Below are 27,931 nucleotides of genomic sequence, written 5' to 3'. Positions count from 1 at the left end.
ACATTTTATAAAAATCCTTGTCTATTGAATATAAAGCATCGTGCCTTAAGGAAAATTGCTGAGAAAATGAGATTTAAATGAGACTACCTATATAAATTAAATTCCAATATTCCATCGATTTTGTATCGGATGCATCGGCGAATACCAACATTGTTTATGTTGCTTCTATAATAGCAGAAGGTCGCGTGGGCTTGACCTCAACAACTAATCAAGTATTTTATCTAAACGATTAATTAAGAACATTTAGCTACTATATCTTACAATAATCATCTACTTGCGGCACTAGCAGGATAGTGGAATACCTAGAATTCATTAATTGCTTGGACATAGGAAAAAACACTAGGGCTCATAATTATCACATTTAAAACGCGATCACTTTGTAATGTTAGAATTAAAAATATCTTTACTAAAAATATAACAATTAAATATATATAAAAAATTCATGTGCATAATTCTTACCATATGATGTCAAATTTACTAAGAAATATGATTAAAATCTACATTTATCAAATGAATAACACAGCATGGGCGATGCAAACGGCTTACTAACAAACACCTACACTTTATAAAGTGTTTATTATTCATCTGATATTTAAAATTCGAACTTGTTTTATGGCAATTTATAACATATTTAAAGATTTTTTTTAATATAAAGAATGTATTTGTAGATTACTCCGATCTCTACATAATGCTCTATCCAGTCTTAACATTCTAGAATCCTAACTTCAAATCAATTTAACATTACTTCAATCGATTTTTATAAATCCCTAAATCACAACTTTCGTTTCGTCTTAGTTCGACTTCAATTTTTTTTATAAAATTTAATATTTAAAAAAAGCATCCTTATTTTATTATTGTTTCTATTTCAAAGCAAAATTTACTTGCTCATCAAACCTCGACAGATTGATTTTATGGAGAACACTTAAATAGCTAATTTTGGTCATCAAAGGCACTTTGTTCATCAAACCACATTTGTCATTGAACATATTATTATTATTTTATGATCTGAGGTTTGAAAGAGACTCATGTAGAAACATATTTTATGTAAATTCATACTTTTAATATACCATATAATATTTATTTTAAAATTTTAATTGTAAACTACGAACTCATCTTTTTTCTAATTTCCTACTCTTAAATTCTTAAAGTATTATCTTCCCAAGTAGTAATTTCTTCTGAATTTAAATAGAAACCTGAAATTCTTATATGATTTTCATATTTATTTAAAATTTTGTTATTATTGAAGTCTTACTGAATCGTTTATGAAAAAAATTTAGCAAGGTATACTTCAAGTTTACGCTTTTTGGATTTTGATGAAACTTTGCATAGAATAAAGTTGAAGTCAACCCGAACTTCTCAAAATATTATAGGCATATAAGAAAGGGTTATAGAAAGGTCTTTTCATTTCTTTCATTCTCTTTTCATTCATTCTCTTTTCATTTCTTTCATTCTCTTTTCATTTCTTTCATTCTCTTTTCATTTCTTTCATCTCTTTTCATTTCGGGCAGTCTCTTTTCATTTCGGGCATTCTCTTTTCATTTCTTTCATTCATGGGCATTTCTTTCATTCTCTTTTCAGGCTTCATTCTCTTTTTAGGGTTCATTCTTTTCATTCTTCATTCTTTTCATTTCTTTCATTCTCTTTCATTTTTTTCATCTCTTTTCAGGCTTCATCTCTTTTCATTTCTTTCATTTCTTTCATTCTCTTTTCATTTCTTTCATTCTCTTTTCATTTCATTTCTTTTCATTTCTTTCATTCTTTTTTTCATTCTTTTTCATTCTTTCATTTCTTTCATTCTCTTTTCATTTCTTTCATTCTCTTTTTATTTCTTTTATTCTTTTTTCATTTCTTTCATTCTCTTTTCATTTCTTTCATTCTCTTTTCATTTCTTTCATTCAAAAATTTCTATATAACATAACTTTCCTATAACAGTGGTCATAAAAGAAAAATTTATTTAAATATATCTAAATTAAATTTAAAATGAATTAATAATTTTTTAATTCCCAAATGCAGACAATTTTCTAAAATTATAAATAAGTAAATTTGTTATTCAGCCAAGTAAAAAAGAAGACCGATGGATTGCTTCTCCAGACAAATTATGACGATTTGTAACAAATAATGCTCATAGAACATTGCTGCACACGTAATTCTGATTGCTGTTATCAAATTAAAAGATTAAAAAAGAGTAATTTATTATGATTGATTAAAACAATTCATCGTTATTCCGATCCAGTGCTCTATGACGTTTTCGTTCCGAGTTTTAATGTGTGTTAATGGCCCTGTCATATGCCTTTGTTAGCTTTCTAAGCAATTCCGTTGTAATTAAGAAGAATCAGGTTTGCAAGTCACGTTCTATACTATAGGGCAATGTATTTTGATATTATAAACAGGGTGTGGTATTAAATAGGCCATCAAGCTCTTTAGGCCGATTGCCTTCGTTAATAAAATTGGTGTATTTTTAGTTTTGATCGAGGTAATAATGTTGGGATTCACCTCGCACATTAATGGATCGTGGTTTTATATTATCTTAGAAAAAAGCTTTTAGTTAGAGAAATATTAGTTTTAGAAAAATGTACACAAAATCAAGAAGAAATTTAATAAGGTATAATAAATATTTCTTAAGTACATTTTATAATAGTTTCTTTAATTATATTTTATGTATCTTAAATTTTATAAAAAATATTTTAATCTTCTAGATCGAACAATATTTTTTTTAATATAATGAGTAAGTAAATTTATTATTCTGCCAAATAATCTTCGAAATTTCATCATAAATACATGTAGAATAACATTAGCCTGTGTACCACATGATGTGAACACATGTTTCGGCTGTCTCGACTTCAAATACCGTGGCAAAAAGTACAATATGTGGATATTGCCTTCAAAATTTTCAAAAATAATCGTTTTCAGATGTTTTTAAGAAAAAAAAAACATATGTCATTTATATATGGTATTTATGACTTTACCTACTAGTTGCAATTTGTGTAGTACTTCCTACTACCCTCTTGGTTAACTAACATATTTGAAGAACCAATCGAAGTATAATTTAAGACATTTTGTCGAATTTTGGATTTATAATATTTTAATAACCAATGTAATTCATATTATTAGGTAAATAAATTATTTAAAATATTGTAAATATATTTTGTTGATGAAGGATTTAAATATTAAAAAATATTGACTAATTATAAATAACAATCTTCGTGTAAATAACCGATTAATAACAAAAAATTTTTTTTTAAATTATAATATATAATATAATTCATAATGTTAAATGAATAATTTGTAAAAATATTTTGCTGATAAAAAATTCATTTTTAATTATATAATTTTTGAAGAACTTCAAAATAAGCAATTGATAACAAAAATATCATTTTGCAAATTGTAATAGCAAATATAATTTATATTATTGAATAAATGATTGATTAAAAAGTAAATTTTGCTGATGAACAATTGATTTTCTCTATATCAAATATTTTGTCATTTAATAAAAAAAATTTGAAAATTTGAATTATGAGGTGAAAAAATTATTAATATATATTAATACAATATATTTCTGAACTTAGTTTTAAATCTCAAGTTATAATTTTTGACTACAATTTAGAATGATAAAAATAAAACTTTGCATATAGTAATGGGAATAGGATTAAATAATGTGAATATATCACATTGTTTACTTGGATTAAGCCAGAAGATATAAAATTTCAATTATTTTTATCTTAGAAATAATCCGACACTTTTGAAATTTAACTAACACAACATTCTTGGTATTACAGTGATATTTTATAAACAATGATAAATATTAAATAGTTCTATGAATGCATTCATAAGCTCAACAATCATATGAATTTAAAATGATTAGGATTAGAGAGGATTAGGAGGTCTGTTTAAGGGTAATATTAATGTAAAGTGAGGCTTATTCAAATTATCAAGATTGAATACTGATAAAAATGTGAATTTGTAATGAATAATAGTGGATTTGATTTATTTGTTGTATGACAATTGTTTACTAACTCTTCAATAGAAATAACAATCTGCCTTAGTCATTTAGTAATGAGGGTGATATTTTAAACCTAAATGCCTAATAAAAATTAAATCATATTTTATTAGAATTTATTATATTTTAAATTAATATTAAATCCTTATTTTTTTTAAATTATATTTTCTTATATTTATTTTAAATTAAATCTTAAATCTTAAATCTTATATGTAAAGCTTTCATTCTATACTGAAAAAGCTCAGTAGTCGCCCATATTTTTAAAAGTTAGTTTTTGATCCAGTAATAAAAATTTGTAAAAAAAATCTGTTGCAACTGATTGAACTGTTAAAAATAAAAATCATCACTCATACGATTTTTTTGTCATATTAGTCATATTTTTTTTTTAGAAAAAAATGGTATTATTAGAATAGTTTACTTCGAATTTGCGTTGGTGTATTTTATCGTTATAATTATAATTTTTGCAATTAAGATAAATTTAAATAATAAAACCTTCAAGCTTTAATATTAAATGTAAAGCTTTTAGATTGGAAAAGCTCAGTAGCATCCCAATGTTTTGAAAAGTGCTTTTATAATTTACAAATTAGTAAAAATAATATGTTGGAAGAGAAATGCACAACAGAATTTGTTACTCTTTATAAAAATACGTTTTTTTCAAATTAAAAAATTAAAAAAAGAAATTAAATTAATTTAATGTGGATTTTATAAATATGACATTATTATTCACATGTTTTATAAAAAATATAGAGTATTATTAAAATAATTTAGTGTAAATTTTATAAAAATGGTTTATACAAATATAGAATACCTATCGTTAGAATAATTTAGTATGAATTTCATAAAATTTGCTTTATTATCCATACTTGTAAATATAGTGTTAAAAAAAATAGAGAAATTATAAAAAATATAGAGTATTATTAGAATAATTTATTATAAATTTTATAAACATGGCATTATTATTTACATCTTTTATAAAAATATAAATTAGTAATATTAAATTTATTTATTATGAATTTTATAATTCTAGCACTATTATCATCTTTTTTTTATAAAAATATAGAGTATTTTTAGAATAATTTGCTGTGAATTTTATAAAAATAAAGTATCGTTAAAATAATTTATTATGAACTTTAAGGAAATGGCATAATTTTTCACAATTTAAAAAATAAAATAATAATTAAATAATATTAAAAAATGAATTTTATAAAAATATAAAAATTTGAAAATGGTTTAATAGTACAAAACAAAATTTATTAACCATATTTTTCTTATTAAAATTTACCATATTTTTTAAAGAAATTAGATTAATTCAGTGTGTATTTTATAATAATGGCATTATTATCAGCTATTTTTTTTATAAAAATATTAGAATAATTTTATGAATTTTATAAAAACTCTATATTATTTTTTCATAAAAATATAGAGTATTTGAATAGTTTTATTCACATTATATAAAACTTTCTGATAATATTAACTATTATTAGCATAATTTAATGGGAATTTTATAAACATGATATATCTACTACTATAATTTTATAATAATGTAATACTCTATATTTTTATTTGGATAATTTAAAATATAATACTCTATATTTGGATAATTTGTGCAATTACGTTGTTATATTAATTATTTTGATAAAATTGCAATTAATGATACAGAAAAAAGAGTAAAAAATGAGCGCGAAAGTTTTGACCTTAAAAAATTATCGTTAGAATTTAAAATATAGATTATTTATAAATATATATATATATATATATATATATATATATATATAATACTATAAGATTTGTATAGGCAATATTCAATAATTAATTTTTTTTTTTTTTAAAATTAGGGTTCTTGTTTTTGAGTCAAAATTTGGTTTTTTTGGGGAGCGCTGTCTACTATGGATGTAAAAATATTTTCATATATTTTAATGACTAAAATTTAATTAACTATTTTTAAATTTAGAACTTACGAAGGTACCCCATATTCCTTGTGCAATGCGACAGAATATCCAAACATAGATTTATCTGGTCCAGAATAGCTCACATAATTCACAGTGTCAACATTAAACGATTCTGTTATTGGACACAAAATAAAAAAAACTAGGGAACACAAAATTCTATAATTTGTAAAAAACAGCCTTAACACGTGTGATCGATACATTGCACTAAATCTAATCTAAACACAAATTTTAAAAAAATCATAAATCACTTGTTATTATTAAACACTAATTATCACTTCATATCATGGTGAGGTTTGAGGTCGAATCGTTCGTACATTTGAACATGCCGCACTTTGATGCTGAGGCAGTGCCAACCGTCGCGAAACTAAATCTAAATTTAAACAATGAGGCAACGACAGCCCACAGACGAGCTTGCGTCACTGGGCGCTACGAACGTAGGCGAAGGCGGCTCGGAGCGGATTCGGACGAAATCGGCTTAAGAAATTCTCTTATAAGACTCCCATAAGATTTTAATTAATATGAATATTAATTACGGCTGATAACACAATGAGTGTCAATTGATTGATAGGTTATCAGGCTGTGGTTTCCAAATTGTGGGGCGCGATTGCTTATGGGGGCGCGAAGCTTTTGCAAAGGGTGGGGGGTGTAAAGCTTTTCCCAAAAACTTTTTTTGAAAATAAAACAACTAACAATTTTTGTGCATGGCATCGTGCCTTACGAAAAATAATTATTTTTGGCTGGTTGGTTACCACAAATCTAAATTCTAAGGCTTTTTTTGAGGAATAATAATTCTTTTACTCAAGCCATTATAATTAATTTACATCATTTTTATTAACTTCCCGTAGGGCAAGTTATAGTAATCGCAAACAAATCGAAAATGAAAATTTTTATATATCTTCACGTTACAAAACGTTCTGAACATTTTAGCATACCTTAGAAACAATGGATGTATGTGTGTGTATGTGTGTGTGTGTGTGCGTGTTTGCGGTTACAAATTTTCGTCGACGATTTCGGGAACACCGATCAACCGATTTGAATAATTCAAAAAACATTCGATTCGTATTGATAAGGAGACATGCTGATTAGTTTTTGGCAAAGGCAGGTCTAGCCGTTCCGAAGATTTGGGGCAAAAAGTGCCAAAACCGGTAACTCAGTTTTTAAGAGAACGGAGCGTCCGATTTTAATAATTTAAAAAACATTGTAACAACAACTTGTATTAACAAGATGAAGTTTTGATCAAATTTTCATGAAGGCAGGTCTAGCGGTTTCGGAGATCTAGTCAAAAAAAGTAAAAAAAATGCCATCTGGCGGTCAAAAATGATCATTAGACATATGCACATCAAATTATCAGATATTTAATAGAGATTTTACCAATAAATAAAAATTTTGTTTACATTCCTATGGGTTCCGTACCAATGTTTATGCGTTAGACGGCAACGCGGCGCTTACGCGCTTTTAAAAAAAAAATTTTTTGGTACGGGAAGTGCCAGCAATTTGCCTTAAGGCACGATGCCATGCGTAAGTTTAGTTTCTATATTCAATTTTTATTTGAGACTAGAACGTAAAAGCTTGTCTCGTTATAAGATATTTATTTATCAATGAAGGAATTAGTCTATAAACATATATAATTCGTAAATATATATGAATCTAGTTAGAATCTAGTCAGAATTAAAATATTGAAGTAAGATTTTAGTTGTAATCAATCCATAAACTTGAGATAGCAAGATTTTACAAATATTTTAGTAAAATTTTAAATTGGAATCTTTTCGTTAAAACGTAGTTGGAATCAAATTAGACTGAATTTGGAATCAAGTAAGAATGCAATTGGAGTCAAGTTAAAATGTAGTTAGAATTCACTGATAATTAGATTTTTAATAATATTTTAGTTAGAATTAAGTCGAAATAAAGTAAATTGCTAACATCATTTTTTATGTGTAAATAATAATTGAATTAATTAATAAATCCATAAACTTGAGATAGCAAGATTTTACTAATAATTTGATAAAATTTTAAATTGGAATCTTTTTTGTTAGAATGTAGTTGAAATCAAGTAAGAATGAAATTGGAATCAAACTAAAATGTAGTTAGAATTCACTTACAAATAGAAGATTTTTAGTAATATTTTAGTTAGAATCAAGTAGAATTAGGGCAAATTGCAAAAACTTCTCTATATATGTAAATAATAATCGATTTGATTAATAAGATTTGATATTTATCAACTTTTATAACATCTCAATTGTGACTATCAAATCAGAATTAAGCTGGAGTCAAGTTAGAATCTACTTAGAATTAAATTATTAACAGTTAAATTTAACATATAATCACTTTTCGTAAGGCAGTATTATTTTAGTAAGTTTAGTATGACCATAATAAATTTCATCAAAATCGTCTAAACAATGTTTTTGGAATTTTTATTTCAAATTTCGTTGTAACATCGGTAGGTCTCAATCGCTTCAGAACGACTTGGAACGTGAAAAAAATTAGCAGAAAATAAAATTAAAAAATTGGATTTTTTGGTGAATATCACTATTTTTGCAATTTTTGTCTCAATAGAATAATAATATTACTATTTTCAATTATGAATATTCTTGCTGTTTGAAATAATAAAATAAGCATACTATAAACGATCTTATACCAAATATCTGGATAATTGCATTTAAACACCTTTCTATAAATCTACAAAAAATTTATAGTTATTTATATTAATTTTGATAATTAATATCAATTTAATTGATTTGTTATATAAATCATTTTAGAAGTAATATGTGGTTCAAAAATCATGTGGGCATATTGATTACTGAGTACATACACTCCTCATACCATTTAAGACCTTCAAATTGAAAATGAATTATTTTATGACCTCACGCGTTAAATTAAATTTTGAATACAAAAAATATTTAACAGTAAATTTTAATAGTTCTAGCTGTGAATATATAATTATACATTGTCTATATAACCATAAAATCGGCTAATATGGTAAACGATTTGACCCCAAGGGGGTCTAGGATGTGTGGTGTTAATTTGAGTAATAAATTTGATATGTTTGTTGAAGATGGTTGGCTAAACCAAGTACGAATAATTAGCACTTTTTCGCAAATTCTGAAAAAAACGTCTCGACTGATCATCATCGAGTTTAGTCGCATGGCTTTTAAATTTTTGAAATCGTTGACCCGGTTTTTTTTCAGAAAACATCGACGACAACGACGACGACGACGTATCAAAATTTGGCATCATACTTTTTCCAATTTTAGTGTCAAACGATTCAGAATAACTTGAAAATATGGAGAAGAAAATCGCATTGTCTAACTTGTTCTACTTCAAAAAAGAAAATAAGAAACTTTATTATTTTCTAAATATATATAAACATTTATTCATTTAAATAAATATGTATAACAAAAATATTTCTAAAAATAAGTGCCAGACTATGGTCAAGTTTTATCTTGAATTTTTTTCTCTAGAATCCGAAGCTCCATCATTAAGTAAGCTTGCATATTAGAATCAGATACCTGCAAATTTTAATACAAATTATCAATATTTGCATTAAAGAGAATGATTTGTTATTTCCTATACCTTATTTAAAATGTGACTTTTGACTTTTGCAAAATCATTTGAATTATTTAGATCTTTACTTTTTGCTAAATAATATTTTGTTAATTTTTCTGCATATTCAATCCATACACAATTTGCACAGCCTGACATACAGCAAGTTGTTGGCTCTTCAGGCATTGAATTGTTCTACAATTATATATAATAATATAATAATAAATATTAATCTTAATATTTGCAATACTATTTATCAAAGAAAAATGCCCATTGATTAACTTTCTTTTAAGAAAAATAAAGCTCTGCTTATGCTATTCTCATTTGTGATAAATAATCACCAAAGAATTTTCCAAAGAACCATAATAGGTTTTGTCTAGGATTACTTTTTTTTAAATTCATCATTGTTTAAAAAAAAACAGGTTTAATCTTATATAAAATTGAACTAGATTATATATATATTTTTTTTTCACACTTTTTGTTTGAAGTAAATTTTATATAAAATGATTTTGAGATAAAAGATTCCAAAACTAGCTACAAATATAACATACATTTGTTCAAATTAATGTATTAATCTATAATCTATACATATTTCTGATATATTTATATAACCGATTATTGAATTGATTCTATTTTAAATAAATTTCATAAATTAAGTAAAATAAAACAAATTATTTGTTTGAATTTTATTATTACCAGATGTAATAAATAAAATTACATCTGACATATACAATTGAATTAAAACCTTATAATTATAAATAAAAAAACTTTTTAAAAGGCATCCAAGTATCAAAAAGAAATAATTAAAATCATAAAACAAATACTTCAACAGGTATCCATACAGATATTAAAAAGAAAAACAATGTCCTCAGTGAATACTTCAAAAATAATATAAAAGATAATACAATTTAATTAAAAATTCACAAAATATTCATCAAAAATATGATGAAGCATGGAAAAAGTTTAGTTAAAAATTTATTGATGTACAATTAAAGAATATACAAAATTCTAACTGAAAAATACTGGATTGAAATTGTATATTAGCCACGATTTTTGGTGTTAGTTTTGTACATTATTAATACAATTAAATATATAATAATCTGTAATTTGTTAACAATATTTTTACCATCCTGTATCATTATTTGTTATTCATTTAATAACTTTTATTAAACTGTTCTTCATATTGTTAAATAGCTTTTTTTCATTATTCAGAGAAGACTTTTTTTTAATAACTGTATGCCTGTTAAAGTTTTATTTGGGATAATATATATCTCCTGAAATGAAAAATAAATATTAAAATATGAAAATAATAAACGAACATTATAGGTTTAATAATAAAACATTTTTCCGAGCTTTTCAGAAGTTTTAATATATTTAAAGTATCAATGGGCATTCTTCTTCGAATTTTTGCAGCAAGAATACCTGATCATTTTCTTTTTCACTATTATTTTCTTTATTATTAATTGAACTATAATTATTAAATTTATATTTTTGGCACATTCGTAAATTTCTATATTTAAATGTTCTCTTAATTAAACTTCCATATAAAAATACACCCATTTCGAAATTCAGATGGTAATAAATTTATTTTACATAATTATTATGTGAATACAAATACATTTTTAACTTAATTATATGTTTTTAATTTAAGTTAATCCATTATTTACACAAAATTTTAAGAAAATACATCGAATCCTTTATCAATCTGATAAATGTCAAAAATATGATAACAAGCATAGAACAGAAATAAGATCAGACATTTCTGGTTGTGTTTTTAGATAGTAAATTAAAAAAAGCTTTTATTATTAAATCAAGAAACAGAAAAAATTGAAAATTAAGAATAGTGAAGATTTAAATTAAAATAAATTGAAGATTCGTATGTAATTAAATTATTCAAGACAACTATAATTCTCTAAATTCGGATCTGATGTTACCCTCTTTATAAGCGATATCTGTCTCTTTGTAATTTTCAAAATGGCGTAATTTGACGTTTTGTTAATTTCTTTTATGTACTATGTCATTTAGGTGTGTTTATATAGTAAATAAAAACTACAAAAACATCCTATGTGCATTTTTACATGGTGCAAAGTGAAATTCACAATAGTGGCAGCTTTATTTTACCAAACATGTCAAATGTTTCGCAAACAAACGGTTCCCCAAACAAACTTGTACGCTCTTTCACTTTGCCGAGGAATCCCTTTGGCAGTGTACGAGTCATAAAAAGAAAGTTGAATGCAAATAATGGTCAAAATGAGCAAAATAACACCGAAAATACAGATAATAACAAGTTTGATGACAATGATAGGGCAGGAAGAAAAGTGTTCAGACGACCTTCATGGAAGAAATTTATCAACAAGATCGCTCAGCACATGAATTCAGTAGGAGTTCCAAGGGTAAGCTTTATTTTGTTATTAAATAGTGTTTTATAGATAATTTTGACCTTTGTTCTTGAAAACAGATAAAACATAATGCTATGGATAGAGTTCCACCACTTGAAAGTTACACATGGCCTCCAGATCAAACACCAGGAGTAACTGGACTTCGGAACCATGGCAATACGTGCTTTATGAATGCTGTTATTCAATGCTTGAGTCATACTGATATTTTGGCAGAATATTTTGTTCTAGACCAATATAAGGTATTAATGTTTATAATAACATATGTTCTGTAACAACAAGTTGACCTATATAATTTTTAGATCGATTTGAGTCGAAGGAACAAAATTAATTCAAAGAAAAATGGTACAAAAGGGGAACTTACAGAGCAACTGGCTTTAATGCTTAAAGCATTATGGGCATGCAAAGATAGTCCTGAGTTAACTACAAGATTTAAGGTAAACAATATTATTTAGGCATATATATATATATATATATATATATATATATATTATACACATGTAAATTGTTTTAATTATTTCTAGACTGTTGTTGAACGTCATGGATCACAATTCAGAGGTTCAGCTCAACATGATGCTCAAGAATTTTTAATTTGGTTGTTAGACAAAGTCCATGAAGATTTAAATGTAGCTACCAAAAGAAAATATAAAGTAATAAAGGTAAGTCATATTTTTAATATTTTTAACTAGAGTTGGTTGCTTTCTAATATAAAAATATTGTTTGTTGTATAGAATTCACAAGGCAGGCCTGATGAAGTTGTTGCAGCAGAAACGCTTGCAAATCATGTACGCTGTAACAGCTCTTTTGTGCAAGCCGTATTTCAAGCTCAATTTCGATCCTCATTAACTTGCCCAAAATGTCATAGACAGAGCAATACATTTGATCCATTCCAGTGCATAAGCGTCCAATTACCACAAATACAATTGCAACATATTGTTATTACAGTAAGTTAGAAAAATCATTTTTCTGCTGATAGAACATATTTTTAGTTCATCGATTTAATTTTAATTTGTAGGTGTTATATAATTCTCAACAACCAAGGCAAGTTAGATTAGGTGTTAGTATACCCTTAGGATCATCCATAGCAGCATTGAGGGAAATATTACAAGAAGACACAGGAATTCCGATTTCTAGATTGTTGTTAATTGAAATTGGAAAACAAGGTACATTAAGTGCTACCTCAATATGTAACCTCTTACAAACTATTCTCTAAGCCTTATATATTGCAGGTTTTACCAGAACTTTTTGTGATTCTCAACCTGCCTCATTGTTGTGTGTTGATGATCCAATTTATTGCATAGAAGCCCCCTTATTAGATAGTATTAGCGATACAACAGAAAACAGTGCAACTAGTTTACAAAATAACGGTGTAATTTCTATTAATGAGACTGATTTATTACCAAGCATAGATGGAGGACCTTATTTATTACTATGTTGGGTTAATATTTTGGTGCATGAAAATGGGGAAGAAGATAAATTTGGTAAATACATATTATTTATATATTTAATATTTAATTTTTAATAATCCTGATTATTTTTAGGGTCACCATATGTAATGCAAGTACCCAGAGACGTTGGATATTGTGATTTACAAAAATTAATATTGAAAGAAATGGCACTCATGGTGCATGATGATGTTTTAGAACGTACACAGAATTTAGGTGTTTTCAGGCCAAGACTTGCAGACCACTTTCATGATCAAGATTGTCCAGTATATTTAGATATGGAGGTATTGTTATTTAATTGCACACAAGAATTTGTTTTTATACATTGCTATTACCCACAAGAATTTGTTTTATTTACCCAGGTTGAACATCCACTATTCACTGAAACTATTGATATGTGCTTATCTGTTTATCCACCTGATGCCGGACCTCCACATGTAAAGCTTCAGTTAGAATGGTCTATGAAAGAATATGAAGAAATTATTCAACATCCAGGGGTATTTATTTTTTATTTAACAATTCAATCATGGTATTGACTATTTATTTTTTTCTTCTAGGATGTTTTAGAAGATCATTTTAGTGTGTCTGAAGTGCTGTCCAAAAGTGAAAATGCAAATCCTCTAACTTTAGAGCAGTGCTTAGAACATTATACCAGAGCAGAGACTCTCTCTGATGAAGATGCCTGGAGGTGTCCACATTGTCAAAAGTATATGCCGGTTGTTAAGACTTTGGGCTTGTGGTCATTACCTGATATACTAGTAATACATTTTAAGAGGTTCAGGCAGTGAGTAAATAATAAATGATTTTTTTATTAATATGTTTTTTTTATTACATATAGATTTCTTTCAGGCAACAAATTAAGGGCAATAGAAGTACAAAATTGTCTACCATGGTTTATTTCCCATTGTGTGATTTTGATATGACTCCTCATCTATCGAGGCCTGAAAATTCTACCTCCAAAAAGAACTACTCACCTCACAACGGCCAATCCTGGTCTCCTTGGAAAAGACCTTTAGTAGAAAATCCAGTAAATGAAAATTTATATGATTTATATGCTGTCTGTTACCATCAAGGCAATGATTTAGAAACTGGTCATTACACAGCGGCTTGTAAAAATCCATTTGATTTGCAATGGTATATGTTTGATGATGTAAAAGTTACTAAAATTGAGAATAATGTGGAAGATGCTTTATTAAATAATAAGGCTTACATTTTATTCTATCAAAGAAAACAAGGGAGCTCAGAAATTCCATCTGCTTCTAGTAGTATATCAGGTGACCATTGGGTATCCAGAATGGCACCATTTTTAAAGCCAATGATGAATGACTCAGATAAACATGTTGAAGAAGAAACTAATAACTCAAATTTAATGCCAAAAAGCCAAAGTTTGGTAGAGAATATACAAGAAGTTGTTGAAGACAGAGTCGACATCAGGAATTCTTTATCACTGAATGATAATTATATATCTGACATTTGTTGCAGCGAGTCCATTGAAAATCTAAGTTGTTCTAAATCAAATGAGCATGTCAATAAATCTATGAAAAGTCCTGATAAACAAAATGAAGACAAAGCAAAATTTAATTCTGAAAATGAGCTTGAAGTTGTAAAAAATAAAAACGTGATCATGATAAAAGCAGATTCAAATGAACTAAGAAGAAATACTTTTGATTGCAGTATGAATAAAGACATTCATATCAACCCAAAAATGTGTGTCGGCTCTAGTACTGACAATAGTAAACTGATAATGAGAAGCGAATCGAAAGTTAACTCGATTACAGATGCTCAGGTTGTGGAATTGCTTTCAAAATGCAGCGCCATACAAAGTGTTAATAAAACCATGAACATTGAAAGCCTGCGAGATTCTATGAATATTGATAGAGCATTACATAGTTCAACAAGATTGCAACATATTGAAAATGAGCCTCAGAGAGCATTAGTGAATTGAGTCTGGGCTTATATCGTGTGTGGATATTTTTATTTATTTTTGCTGTGGTTTTTTAATTTTCCAATAGATACTTTAATATATGATATATTTTAAAAAACAGATATAGCACTTTACATATATAAAGTTAGTATATATATTTTCTATTTATTTTTCAAAGTTTTAATATATATGTATATTATCAGAGATTTTTCAACATATTTTATTTTAAATATATAAACAAGATATGTAATAAAAATGTAGAATTTTCATACATCTTTATAAATTATGATTTATAATTTAGCAATAGATACATTTTTTCTAATTCGACGAAGTAGTTTGTAGCGTCTATGATAAAGGTCTACATTCTACCAAAGTTATTAAGTATGATTATATATATTTTTTTGTGATATGGGCAAAGGCGTTTTGCGTGATTTGTTTAAATGTTTCATATTGTTTCAATTTATATACAAATGTTGCAAAGTATTACTATTTAATTTGAAGCAATATTGAAAAAATTTGAACCATTTTTATGAACCCTATGTCTGTACATTATTTTGTATATAAAATTTTGTTAAAACATTTGTTATACCTATTTATATAATGGAATTGCAATTTATATAATAAAATATTGTCTTGTATGCAATAAGGAAATTTATAAACTAAATTATAATTATAAAATTAAGTACCATTCCAGTTTTTATACCAGAGCTTTGATTCTATACAGTAAAGGAAAAATATCTGTAATGCATGTGTATGATGTCTTGTATGTTACTTTTCTGTTTATGATTTATAAAAATTAACTTTTTACTATTGTGCCTTAAATATTTCATGAAGTATACAATTTTTTAATTTATTATAATTATGAATTAAGTGATCAATATTTTGTCTCTCAAACTTTTCACATTCAAGAGCTGTAATTCAGAATAATATTTTAAAAATAGTTGCAAGTCTTGTTGAATGTAATAAATATGCAGTGAAATATTTTGTTGTTTGTTATAAAACTATGTGAAAATGTAATTTTGAAATTCCCAAAAAAGTCCGATAATAGATTTCTTGACGTTTCAAGTCGTTCTGAATCGTTTGAGACCAAATTTGGAAAAAGTCTGACCCAGAAAAGGGGGTCCCAAAATTCCTAAAAAAATCAATCACGTGATTATTGGACGCCTCCTTTGTTAATTTTATCCTCCTCATATTCATTTTAAAAGATACAGTATCAAATTGCATTTGTCGATCTTAATTAACTTCCCGAAGGAGAAGTTTATGTTTTCATCAAAAAACCCGATTCGCTAATTTTATGTTTTCTCGACGTTTCAAGCCATTCTGAATCGAATGAGACCAAATTTGGAAAAAGTATGTGTGTGTGTGTGTGTGTGTGTGTGTGTGTGTGTGTGTATGTGAACAGATTTCTTGCCGTAAATCGACGTTTTCTCGAAAACGGCTGGGTCGATTTCAAAAATTTAAAAGCCATTCGATGTATCTCGACGAGAACTATTGTTTGTCTGTTTTGTGCGACGATCGGCCAAGCCGTTTCTTCATAAATGGCAGAAAAGTGAAAAATTTTTCGTCTACGTTTTAGCCCGCAATTCTGAATCGATTTTGAAAATTCAAAAACCGTTCGAAAGATATTGGTTGGGAATCGTGCTGATTAGTTTTTGGTAGAGATCGGCCGAGCCGTTTTCTTGTAATAAAGTTTTTAAAAAAAAAATTTCGACGATTTTTATGATTATTTTTTGACGATAGATACCATAGTCTTCTAGATCATACTAAAATATTACGGCCCTACGACAACTGGTTCAGCTTTAAAAATTTGTCAAAGTTTGCAAAAATCAGTATGGTCTTTTTGGCATTTGTCAAAATTAGACTTTTGATCGACGTTTTCTCAAAAACGCCTGAACCGATTTTAGAAATTTAAAAGCCATTTGATGTATTTCGTGGAGGACTATCGTTTGTCAGTTTTGTGCAACGATCTGCCAAGCCGTTTCTTTGTGATTTGAAAAAAACTTTTCGTCCACATTTAAGCTCATCCTACCGAACGATTTTAAAAAATCAAAAACTGTTCGAAAGATATTAGTTGGGAATGATACTGATTAATTTTAGGTGAAAATCTACCGAGCCGTTTTCTTGTAATTAACTGTTGAAAAAAGTGTTAAATTTTCGTCGACATTTAAGCTCATCCTACCGAACCGATTTTAAAATATCAAAAACTGTTCGAAAGATATTAGTTGGGAATGATACTGATTAATTTTAGGTGAAAATCTACCGAGCCGTTTTCTTGTAATTAACTGTTGAAAAAAAGTGTTAAATTTTCGTCGACATTTAAGCTCATCCTACCGAACCGATTTTAAAATATCAAAAACTGTTCGAAAGATATTAGTTGGGAATGGTACTGATTAATTTTAGGTGAAAATCTACCGAGCCGTTTTCTTGTAATTAACTGTTGAAAAAAAGTGTTAAATTTTCGTCGACATTTAAGCTCATCCTACCGAACCGATTTTAAAATATCAAAAACTGTTCGAAAGATATTAGTTGGGAATGATACTGATTAATTTTAGGTGAAAATCTACCGAGCCGTTTTCTTGTAATTAACTGTTGAAAAAAAGTGTTAAATTTTCGTCGACATTTAAGCTCATCCTACCGAACCGATTTTAAAATATCAAAAACTGTTCGAAAGATATTAGTTGGGAATGGTACTGATTAATTTTAGGTGAAAATCTACCGAGCCGTTTTCTTGTAATTAACTGTTGAAAAAAAGTGTTAAATTTTCGTCGACATTTAAGCTCATCCTACCGAACCGATTTTAAAATATCAAAAACTGTTTGAAAGATATTAGTTGGGAATGGTACTGATTAATTTTAGGTGAAAATCTACCGAGCCGTTTTCTTGTAATTAACTGTTGAAAAAAAAATTTAAGCCGATTTTCATGTAAATTTTTTTGGCGATATACATCATGGTCTTATAGAACTTACTGTAATATTACGGCCTAACGACAAGTAGTTTAATTTTAAAAATTCGTCAAAGTTTGCTAAAATTATTATCGTTTTTTTTTAAAGTAGGATTAATGAAGTATATTATTTACACACTTTTTTTATTAAGTCGATTATTAACACATTTCGGGAAGTTCATGTAACTTGCCTCAAGGCTAAATACCAAACCAACTAGTTTTTATATATAGTGAAAGTACTACAGAATTTTTCTGTACTTTCATTTTTATTTCTCTAAATATTTATTAATTTATTGTTTCACAAATGTATATGTTGGATATAAATCAAATTAGATTCACGCGATTATTAATATGTTCTCATGTCGTATGACAAAATTTCAATTTCAAATTATCTCAATGTAAATTTAACATAAATGTGATCAAATACATACATAATTTGTCCTTTCTTCAGATGATACAATAGCTTTTGTATATCAGCAAAAGTTAATACAGACAGATATTATGTATATTTTTAGATAGCATTGAAACTTTGGACTTGTTTAGTTCAACAAACCGTTTATTTTTTGAGCATGTATTTGTTCAATTAAAATTACATATTAATAAATGCGAGATATGAATGAGATTGTTATAAAAATTAATGTACTTTTGCAGAATTTATTAACTTCCCGAACAACAGTTCTTTTTAAGTTTATGTTGTAACTTAACCCTTTCCACTCGCGAATTCTGAGATTTATATGAATTTTGCCGTTGGGGCGGCGGGATCGGAGTGGAAAGGTTTAAGTTTGTTGTTGCTAGAAAATTGAATTGCTCATTACGATTTTCTGGCGTGTCCAGTTATTTTAAATTTATTTGACACCAAAATTTCGGAAAAGATTTATCTTAACATTTTTAACTTTCCGTAGGGTAGGTTATAGTAATCGTAAATTGATATTTTTGGAAATTTAATTTGTGACAAATTATGCAATGTATTAATTTTTACAACTTCTGCAATACCTACTTACTACCTTAACAATATATCCATCAGCTGATAATATAAGCTAGCTTATTTGTATTTTACAGAAGAAATCCAGAATAATCTGCATTTCTACATATTTTTCCAATTCAATTTAAAACCATTCATTATTATTATCTGTATGTATATGTAGGATTCATATTTCTATAATATTGTGTTTCAATGTCCATATAAATTCCATCAAAACAATATTTGTTTATTTGCAATAACAGTGCGTGCACATTCTTCGATAATGCAACATAGTTCATATGAAATATCATATTTCTTTGCAAATTATTTTTTGCGAAGATGTAGAAAAACGTAATTTTTTACTAAATGTATAAGTGAAAAAATGCATTTAGATAAAAAGTATAGACGCTTAAATAGAGCAAAATATTTTAGACAAATTCATCAGAAGGTATGTACAAATAGAGACATAAATATAAGTGTTATGGTAGTGTTGATAAAAGGTCAAAATGCTTCTTTGAACTGAACAGTACGTATTACATATCTGAAATAATTAAAAGTGATCGGTTGTATGAAAAATACATTTTGATATGTTAGTTTTTTAATCTTTTAATTATGAAATTTTCTTAAGCAGTTTTTTGATTCGCCAGAAAACTAGTTTTGCTATATTTATGTTTTCGAGAAGTTTCAAATCATTTCGAATCATTCATAGCAATTTAGAAAAAGTGTGTGTGTGAGCCAAAATTTGACCTTACATCGACGTTTTCTCAAAAACGCCTGCAACGATTTCAAAACTCATGAAACTCGTTAAGGTCTCGTATTGGTTAGTTTCGCGCGACGATCATCCTAGCCGTTTTTTTTAAATTACCGGAGTGCAATTTTTTTGTGAACGTTTTGGCCAAAAATTATAAATAAGTTTGTTTGCAAAATATTAATTGGAAAAAGCATTATTATTTTGTGAAAACCAAAAATTGTTCTAATTGACAATTATCCATTGTGAAGATTTTAACAGTTGTATAATCTCACTTCCAATTTATTAAAAAGTTTAGACACCTTCCTTTGAAGCAAATGCCACTTACACCTAGTTAGTTCTTGATATTTGAGTTAATTTGATAACTAATAAAACACTTTTTTCCTAGAATACATCTTTAATGACACCTAGCATAAATTTGAGAGCATATCCAAGACAGAATATAATTAAAAATTATGAAAAAATTGATGAATTTAAAGTAGATAGAATAAATAATCAGTCATCAGTGGAAAAACATTGGCATGCCAGGACTTTTAATATAAATTTGCCAATAACTATTGCTAACGGTGAGAAAAAAATTGTTTATGAAATATAAATAAAAAATTAAATTCTAATTTTTTTTATAGATGATTCTCAAAGACACCATTTTTGGGAGGCAAGTCCCATATTGCCTATTGGTATGATGCTTATTCTTAGCACCTTAGTTTTTTTGTTAATAATGTTTAGAAGATGGCCCAATATTGTAGTAATCGTGGTAAATATTTTTTTTTTATTTATTAAATTAATATTATCACAATTTATTAAATTAATAAATTTAATTTATTTAAATCAAATTTAACAAATAATTTTTATGATAAACAATATCTATATCTATAATGACTATTATTTGTGTTTTTTCAGGTTGCAGCCAGTTTATCATCAATAGCGATTTATCTATTTTTATTAAGCGTGAAACAAAGTCAATTTGTTTATGTTTAAGTTTATAATAATTTATAATATTAAAATGATATCAATTTGTTGTAGTCGCTATCAAAAACATTTCGATCATGTAGACACATTTGAATAATAAATTTTATTTTATTAAAATAAAAATAACGAACATTTTCTAATATTAGTTAAAATTTCGTTTCCGGAAGGATGAACACAAATTGAATCCAGTAAACCAATTTTTTACGAAATGGTTTTATGTATGAACGTTTTTATTATTTAACGGAATTTTTACATTTATATGTGTAATAAAAAAAATCGTGCCACATTTTTAAAATCATTTTATGATTATTGAGTTATGCGGTTGTCATTGTAATAAAATTGTTACTTTTGGACCAGAAAGTCATTTACTGTTATGAAAATAAATAAAAATTTGCAGTATAATAATGTCTTACTAACTTTATTAAACGCGTGTATTACTTAAATTGAAACAGATCAGATTGTTGAAAAAAATTATATTATTTTCCAATGCATTATAAATTAAATAAATAAAATAAATAATTTGTACATATTTAATTATGTTTGATATTATCCTGCCACAAAGGCAGATCGAACCATTGATATTTCTCAGGTGAGCTCCAATCGTATCTATACTCTATACATCTACGAAATCTAAAATGCAAATTTGTAGTAAAATCAGAAAAATTGACAAATATTTGGTAATATAATATTTTATTTATTATTATTACCTTCGTTTTTTGCAAAGCGATGGGTGTGTGAATTCAAAACATTTTCCTATAATTCCATAAAGACCGAAGTAGACCATTCCAATTTGTTTCGATTTTGAGCTGTTAGATTCTTTAAGACATTTTTTCAGTTGTCTATCGCAGGAACAGGACATTCTAAAAATATAAGGTCAGTTTTTATGCGTATAAAAGGTCCGCCATTTAATTTTTTCAGCAGCCATTTAAACTTTTTTGACCACCAATTAGAAGTCAGCACTGAGCCGCCATTTAAAAGTCGGCCAAACTCATGAGTTAGGCAGCCATTAAAATGAAATTAGTTAGCATTATTAACCGGAAGGATTGTACTCAAATGAAAAAGAAATTTTAGAAAGTATTCAGAAGTTTTTTATAGCATTCTCAAAATAAGTTATTTGGAGGACCTTGTATAAATAAATTTTAAATTTGGGATTAACCTTGTAAACGGCGATGTGTTTGTTAAATTGTATTTTATTTCATTTGGCAACATAAAATGTTCGCACATGTCATGTTGCATACAGCATTCGTCGACTTCTGTATAAGCTCCTAAGCCGTTAAAAATGAAGTTGCTTGTTCCTGGTCCGCAATATGCAGTTCCTTAAAAAATTAGAACATAGATAAATATTTTTACTAAAACGACTTAGAAAAAATAACCAAATATTCTGATACTTATAATATTTAAGCATATGTCTATATAACGTTCAGAGAAGTCTGAGAGACGTCAAGTCTTAACGGTTGAGTCATAATTAACTAACGGTTAAGTCGTAATTAACTAACGACTTAACGGTTTAAGTCATAACTAACTAACGACTTAACGGTTAAGTCATAATATCATGTTGACAACTTCACGCACGTATTAACCAAATTTAATTTTATTAATAAATTTACTAATAAATAAATTCTACTAATAAATACTCTTCATTTATCTATGAATAAATACATACATCATGTATGCATTTATTAATTAAATTAAATTTATTAATAAAATTATATTTGCATGTATGATACATGCTATCTATTACAAGTAGACTGATATACCAATAATAGTTAACATCAATGTCTGAAAAAATGTAAATATTGTATGATTCTATAAATAGTATATCAAGGACAGAAAGATTATTTATTTTGAATTTGTCTCTAGAATAATGACAGTTATTAAATGCATGTTACCACACATAGTGTGTACAATAAAATTAGAATGAAAAGTCGATCATTAGTTATAAAAAATCGAACATAATGCATTTGTTGAAATGCAAATATCTATTATTATTTACCAGGCCATGTTAATTTAGTTTCGCCCCTCGTATTGTTGAAAATATAATCATTATCTTCATAAAACATAAAGTCATCTTCCTCACTTGTATAATTTTCACTAAATATAACATCTAAACTAATCACAAATATTAAATAAATGAATTTTAATTTAATCATCTTACAAAATTATTAGGTACTTATATATCTATTTAAGCACGGAACTTATATACGACTGAAATTCGAGTTCAAATAGAAATCTCGCTCTACATATTTATATTTATTTAAATAATTAATATGTTTCAGTGAAATGTTTTTGATTTTTCTCTAGTTGTGTGAACACGAAAATTTTAAATTTTATGCTTTATTGTGTGTAGATGCTCTGTCACTTTCAATTTGCAATTTTGAAGATTTAGAAATATAGAAGATGGAACATGGTTTTTGTAGTTGGTGGTTTTTAAATATAAAAGCATTGTTAACTTTCCGTTATAGTAATGGGCCAAAAATTAAAATTGAAAATGTTTGCATTTCTAGATGTTTTGAAGGTTTCTGAACATTTTGGCACACCTCAGAAAAAAGGATGTGTGTGTGTGTTTTGTATGTGAATTTTTTCGCCACGTTTTCGGGCGCATGGATCAACCTATTTAAATGGTTAAAAAAAATTCGATTCCTATTGATAGGAACATGTGCTGATTACTTTTTGACAAAGGCAGGTCGAGCCGTTAGGGAGATACGGAGCAAAGAGTGGAGAAAATAGAAATCGAGTTTTTGAGAGAACGGAGCATCCGATTTGAATGATCCAAAAACTATTAAATTCGTTATGACGGGGAGAAGTGGTGATTAGTTTTTCGCAAAGGCAGGTTTAGCCGTTTCGGAGATACAGAGCTAAATGTGCGAAAAATTGCAGTTTTTGAGAGAACTAAGCGTCCGATTTGAATCATTCAAAGAACTTTCTGTCTGTTTCAACAAAATAATTGCTTTTGAAAGAAAAAAATTTTTTGTTTCCAGTTTTTTTTTTTCAAAAAAATTTTTTTTGTATATCGAAAATAATTCAAACAAGATAAAACATTTAATATTCCTCGATCATTTCGTTACGGTACGGGAAGTTCCAGCAATTTGCCTTGAGCCACGTTGCCATACACCATTATTTAATAATTTATCTTCGCAGACTTTTGGACAGCACATAATGCCTCCATACAGTGTTGCTAACATTAAAAAAAAAAAAAAATGTTTACAAGGACATTTTATCTTATATACCTGTAAGCCCTGTCCTACAGGTAGTTCGATTATAAGTTGCATCAAGGTCATTTTCTCTGGACAATATAATTTTATTTGTCATTTTCCGTTTGGTAGTCAAAGACCACATAAAGGGTTTTGTCTTCTTGATAATATTTGTTAATAAGTTGAAGTTTCTTAATAATTTATTAAATCGACGTGAATTGATTATTAAAAATGATAAGCGGACGAGCTTTACATTTTGTTTTTAAAATACCAGAAAGAAGACTAACCTATAAATTCTATAAGGATGTACTCGGAATGAAGGTGAGTTCTATTGCATTATTTTAAATTTTATAAATACTTTGTTAAACAATTTTTATTTTTCTTAAGGTATTGCGTCATGAAGAATTCAGTGAAGGTTGTGAAGCCGCTTGCAATGGGTAATAATAACCAAACATTTATCTTTTTTTAAAGACATAGTTTTCCTATATCCTTTCCCCTTCAGCCCCTATGCAAACCGCTGGAGCAAAACAATGATTGGTTATGGATCAGAAGATGATCATTTTGTAATCGAATTGACTTACAATTATGGAATAAAAAGCTATGAAAAAGGTAATGACTTTAGAGGCATCACAATCAGATCTCGTGAAGCTCTTGAGAGAGCAAAAGCAAATTCTTGGCCTATTAAAGAGGAAAACGGTCTCAAATATTTGGAAGCCCCAGGAGACTATAAGTATTACATTTTGGATGAACCACAGCCTACTGATGCTGGTAATAAATGAATCATTTATTATGGGAATAAGATCATGAATTGTACTGTAGATGTTTTATTACAGATCCAGTGGTGAAGGTTTCATTGTCATGCTCTGATTTGCAAAATACTGTTAATTATTGGAACTCGATTCTTGGATTAAAAATGTATGAAAAAGATGATGCAGCTAAAAGAGCTGTTTTTGGTTTTGCTGATAATCAAGCTAAAATTGAATTCAATCAAGTCAATGCTGTTGACAGAGCAAAGGCTTATGGAAGAATAGCATTCTCTTGTCCATTTGCTCAACAAGAAATTATTGATAAAACAATCAGGGATAATAATCAAACAATTCTTACTCCTTTGCTTGTTTTGCCAACACCAGGAAAGGCTTCTGTAAGTTTATGAATAGTTTCAGCAGGCTAAGTGAATATTTCAATGATTTTTTTTCTTGAAGGTAAGAGTTATCATTCTTGCTGATCCTGACGGTCATGAGATTTGTTTTGTGGAAGATGAAGGCTATCGTAAGCTTTCTGAGTTTGATCCCAAGGGTGAAGAGCTTCTTGAAAGATATATTAAAAAAGATTGAAAAGTTGATATGGCACATGGGCTCAACTATTATTCAAGTATTCTACTATATATAAAACGTAATATATTATTTTTATACATTATATTTGTTATTTTATCTTATAAAAATATTTATCTAAATTGAATTTCATTGGTTTGAATTTAGTGGTTAGCTCCTTTCCTCTTCTTTTTCCATTTATCATCAAGATACATTAATTTCTTATTGGAACTTTTTATTGTTTTTTCATGTTGCTTCAAAACTATAAAATTAAAGCTTTAATTTAAGTAAACTAGATGATTTTTGAACCCAATTCAAGGTTTATTTTCATAATTAGCTTATAAATATTTACAAATCTTATATAAAAATAAATATAAAATACATTTATATTAATTTCTAGCCTAATACTAAATTAATCACGAATTATAAATTGATCTACTACTTAATCGTAATCTTAAGTCTGCTTTATCAAACCCGGGTTTACTGAAGCTTCTGCTTCTTCTTGATACTTTGCTTTCCTCATCAGAATTTGATAAACTACTTTCAGATGTGTTATTTCTACGTCTTTCTACTAAATTTGTAGAGATTTCTGAAGCCAGTAACGGTTTATGGTCAGGTTCATTTTTAATAACATTTATTACACTGCCATATTTTCCCATTATAATGCCATCCTCGCTCTTTGTATCGGAATAATCTGACTCATATTGATAATCATCTACATAACCACCCAGTCGGTCTTTAACATCGGGTTTAATTTTAGGTTTGTTGTCAGAATAAGTTTCAACAGTTCTAGTAATGCTATTATAATCATGATCGTCATATTCAGTTGGTGTTATGTGATTTTTAGGTTTGTTTAGTTTTTTCAAACGTTTCTCTTCTTCATCTGCATACATTTTCATACGAGGTATTTTAATTCTTTTATGAATGTCTTCAAAATTATCACTTTCTTCACTGAAATCCGATGTATTTTGGATATTGACAAGGGCTTTCTTCTTTCCAATTCTATTTTTCAAAGCTTGACTTATTTTGGGGTTCGGTCTTTGGCTGAAATTAATAATAAACAATTAAAAGCAATTCAATGTATGTAATAATAATATTTATATATTACCTATGATCATAATTATCTTCTGAGTCTGCCCACATTCTTGAAAGATCTCCCCATGGATTCTTTTTACCACCGGTTTCATTATCTGTGTTGTCATAAAATTGTTTGCGTTTCCTATCAGTAATAACACCTTTCAAGCCACCATAGTTTGGATTACCATATTTTTTGTAATAATGACTTGCTTTTTCTGCTTTCAAACATTTTTTATCTTTGGTAGTTGCATACCGCATCAATAACTCTTTAGCATTAGGCCAAGGGGAGCCCAATCTCCAAAATCCAGGAGGCATTGGGGTTTGTATTGATGCTACATCTGTAATAGTATAATTATGTTATATTTTGTACATATGTAACAGTATTTGAATAATTTATTACCCTCAATGGCATTAGACATTCCTTTCAAGGCTCTAGCAGCTGATGATTTATCAAGCCATACAACATTACATGAATAATCATTTATCCATTCAATTGTTGCAGGACCGTAAAGTTTAAAGTATTGAAAAACATCTTCAGTACTCATTTCTTCAGTGCCCCTCAAATGCACAGCATCAAACCTGATACTTGGATCCTCCAAGGGTTGCGTAATGCCCAAACTTGAATATAATTCATTAATTTGAGTATCGGTTAAAGCTGTGGTACTACTGGGATCAATATTAAAACGTTTAGCTCTTTCATTCAACTTTTCTTGAGTGTTAGCACTAAATATGTCTATGCCTGGGAAAGTGATAATCATGAATTAAAAGGTATTAAATCTCTTATTTTTACAAGTCAAATTGAGTTTATTACCTGTAGTAAAGATATCCTTTTCATTATTCTCATAAACTCTACATGGAAGGTCTGAAATGTCTTCAGCAATTTCGCCATCTTCAATTTCATTTTTAGATGTGTTTTCAAAATCAATTTCCATTAATTCAGCAGCCATCATTTAAATAATAATTTAATTGTTTTAATTAAATTTTAAATTAAAATTAGTTAACTTATGTTAAATTCTTAAAATAGCTTTCATAATTTTCTCTATATGAGCATGCCGTGGTAACACAAATGTCAAATGCAAAAATTTGATGGCTAGTGCTGCCATATCGGAAATTATAACCTTATTCGAACTAATTTCTGGGGTTCAAAATTGAGCGCTAATTTTTAAATACCAAATTTGATATTTTAAAAATAGACTTGAATATTATTATAGCAGTTCATAAGTATAATATATAGTTGCAAAGATTATATTTTAACAAAAAACTACTAGATAAGAAGACTCTGTAACTTAGATTGAAGACACTATTGTTCTCTACTTTATATATTACGCATTACTCTAGAATTAACCTTTGCTTGATCGTTCTGGCCTTAATAATATTTAAAATATAATTTGGATTCTCATATTATTCCAAATATATGTAATTCATTCAATTTTTCTAAATAATTTAATTATTAATTTCCCATAGCGAAAGTTTATTTTTCGTA

At 27.4% G+C, this 27,931-nt stretch overlaps 6 protein-coding genes across 6 annotated transcripts in view; 3 read left to right on the top strand and 3 right to left on the bottom strand.

Moving 5' to 3' along the window:
* The window catches only part of LOC113383034, a 138,743-nt gene extending 132,597 nt beyond the window's left edge, over window positions 1–6,146 (bottom strand). The window contains exon 1 of the mRNA XM_026621286.1: window positions 5,956–6,146. Within this exon, the coding sequence (XP_026477071.1) occupies window positions 5,956–6,146 (191 nt within the window). The remainder of the gene's footprint in view (window positions 1–5,955) is intronic.
* A 3,214-nt stretch (window positions 6,147–9,360) lies between these two features.
* On the bottom strand, window positions 9,361–10,948 carry LOC113382694 (oxidoreductase-like domain-containing protein 1). The gene is made up of 3 exons (XM_026620923.1): window positions 10,909–10,948; window positions 9,517–9,681; window positions 9,361–9,452 (listed from the first exon to the last, which is right to left on the bottom strand). Exons 2-3 carry the CDS (start codon window positions 9,670–9,672, stop codon window positions 9,375–9,377), a joined length of 234 nt encoding a protein of 77 aa, XP_026476708.1. The 5' UTR covers window positions 9,673–9,681; window positions 10,909–10,948; the 3' UTR covers window positions 9,361–9,374.
* A 532-nt stretch (window positions 10,949–11,480) lies between these two features.
* Window positions 11,481–15,364, top strand: LOC113382990 (ubiquitin carboxyl-terminal hydrolase 43). The gene is made up of 11 exons (XM_026621248.1): window positions 11,481–11,879; window positions 11,945–12,124; window positions 12,185–12,319; window positions 12,407–12,541; window positions 12,614–12,826; window positions 12,898–13,045; window positions 13,112–13,363; window positions 13,424–13,611; window positions 13,690–13,824; window positions 13,885–14,111; window positions 14,177–15,364. The coding sequence occupies exons 1-11, from the start codon at window positions 11,565–11,567 to the stop codon at window positions 15,270–15,272; spliced, it is 3,024 nt and encodes a 1,007-aa protein (XP_026477033.1). The 5' UTR covers window positions 11,481–11,564; the 3' UTR covers window positions 15,273–15,364.
* A 4,115-nt stretch (window positions 15,365–19,479) lies between these two features.
* Window positions 19,480–20,879, top strand: LOC113383033. The gene is made up of 4 exons (XM_026621285.1): window positions 19,480–19,601; window positions 20,290–20,467; window positions 20,528–20,655; window positions 20,802–20,879. The coding sequence occupies exons 1-4, from the start codon at window positions 19,536–19,538 to the stop codon at window positions 20,877–20,879; spliced, it is 450 nt and encodes a 149-aa protein (XP_026477070.1). The 5' UTR covers window positions 19,480–19,535.
* A 3,282-nt stretch (window positions 20,880–24,161) lies between these two features.
* LOC113382918 (glyoxalase domain-containing protein 4-like) lies at window positions 24,162–25,413 on the top strand. Its single transcript, XM_026621168.1, has 5 exons — window positions 24,162–24,382; window positions 24,449–24,498; window positions 24,564–24,829; window positions 24,895–25,202; window positions 25,264–25,413. The coding sequence occupies exons 1-5, from the start codon at window positions 24,293–24,295 to the stop codon at window positions 25,393–25,395; spliced, it is 846 nt and encodes a 281-aa protein (XP_026476953.1). The 5' UTR covers window positions 24,162–24,292; the 3' UTR covers window positions 25,396–25,413.
* Window positions 25,414–25,776: 363 nt separating this feature from the next.
* LOC113383148 (nuclear cap-binding protein subunit 3-like) lies at window positions 25,777–27,444 on the bottom strand. Its single transcript, XM_026621393.1, has 4 exons — window positions 27,260–27,444; window positions 26,849–27,187; window positions 26,480–26,786; window positions 25,777–26,415 (listed from the first exon to the last, which is right to left on the bottom strand). Exons 1-4 carry the CDS (start codon window positions 27,396–27,398, stop codon window positions 25,788–25,790), a joined length of 1,413 nt encoding a protein of 470 aa, XP_026477178.1. The 5' UTR covers window positions 27,399–27,444; the 3' UTR covers window positions 25,777–25,787.
* Between the last annotated feature and the right edge of the window lie 487 nt (window positions 27,445–27,931).

This window comes from Ctenocephalides felis, unplaced genomic scaffold, assembly GCF_003426905.1.
Source record: "Ctenocephalides felis isolate EL2017-DRISC unplaced genomic scaffold, ASM342690v1 CF-g0.4_SCAFFOLD_03570, whole genome shotgun sequence".
Classification (NCBI taxonomy): domain Eukaryota; kingdom Metazoa; phylum Arthropoda; class Insecta; order Siphonaptera; family Pulicidae; genus Ctenocephalides; species Ctenocephalides felis.
Note: the sequence above shows the minus strand (reverse complement) of the source record. Positions and strands in the feature narration are given on the sequence as shown.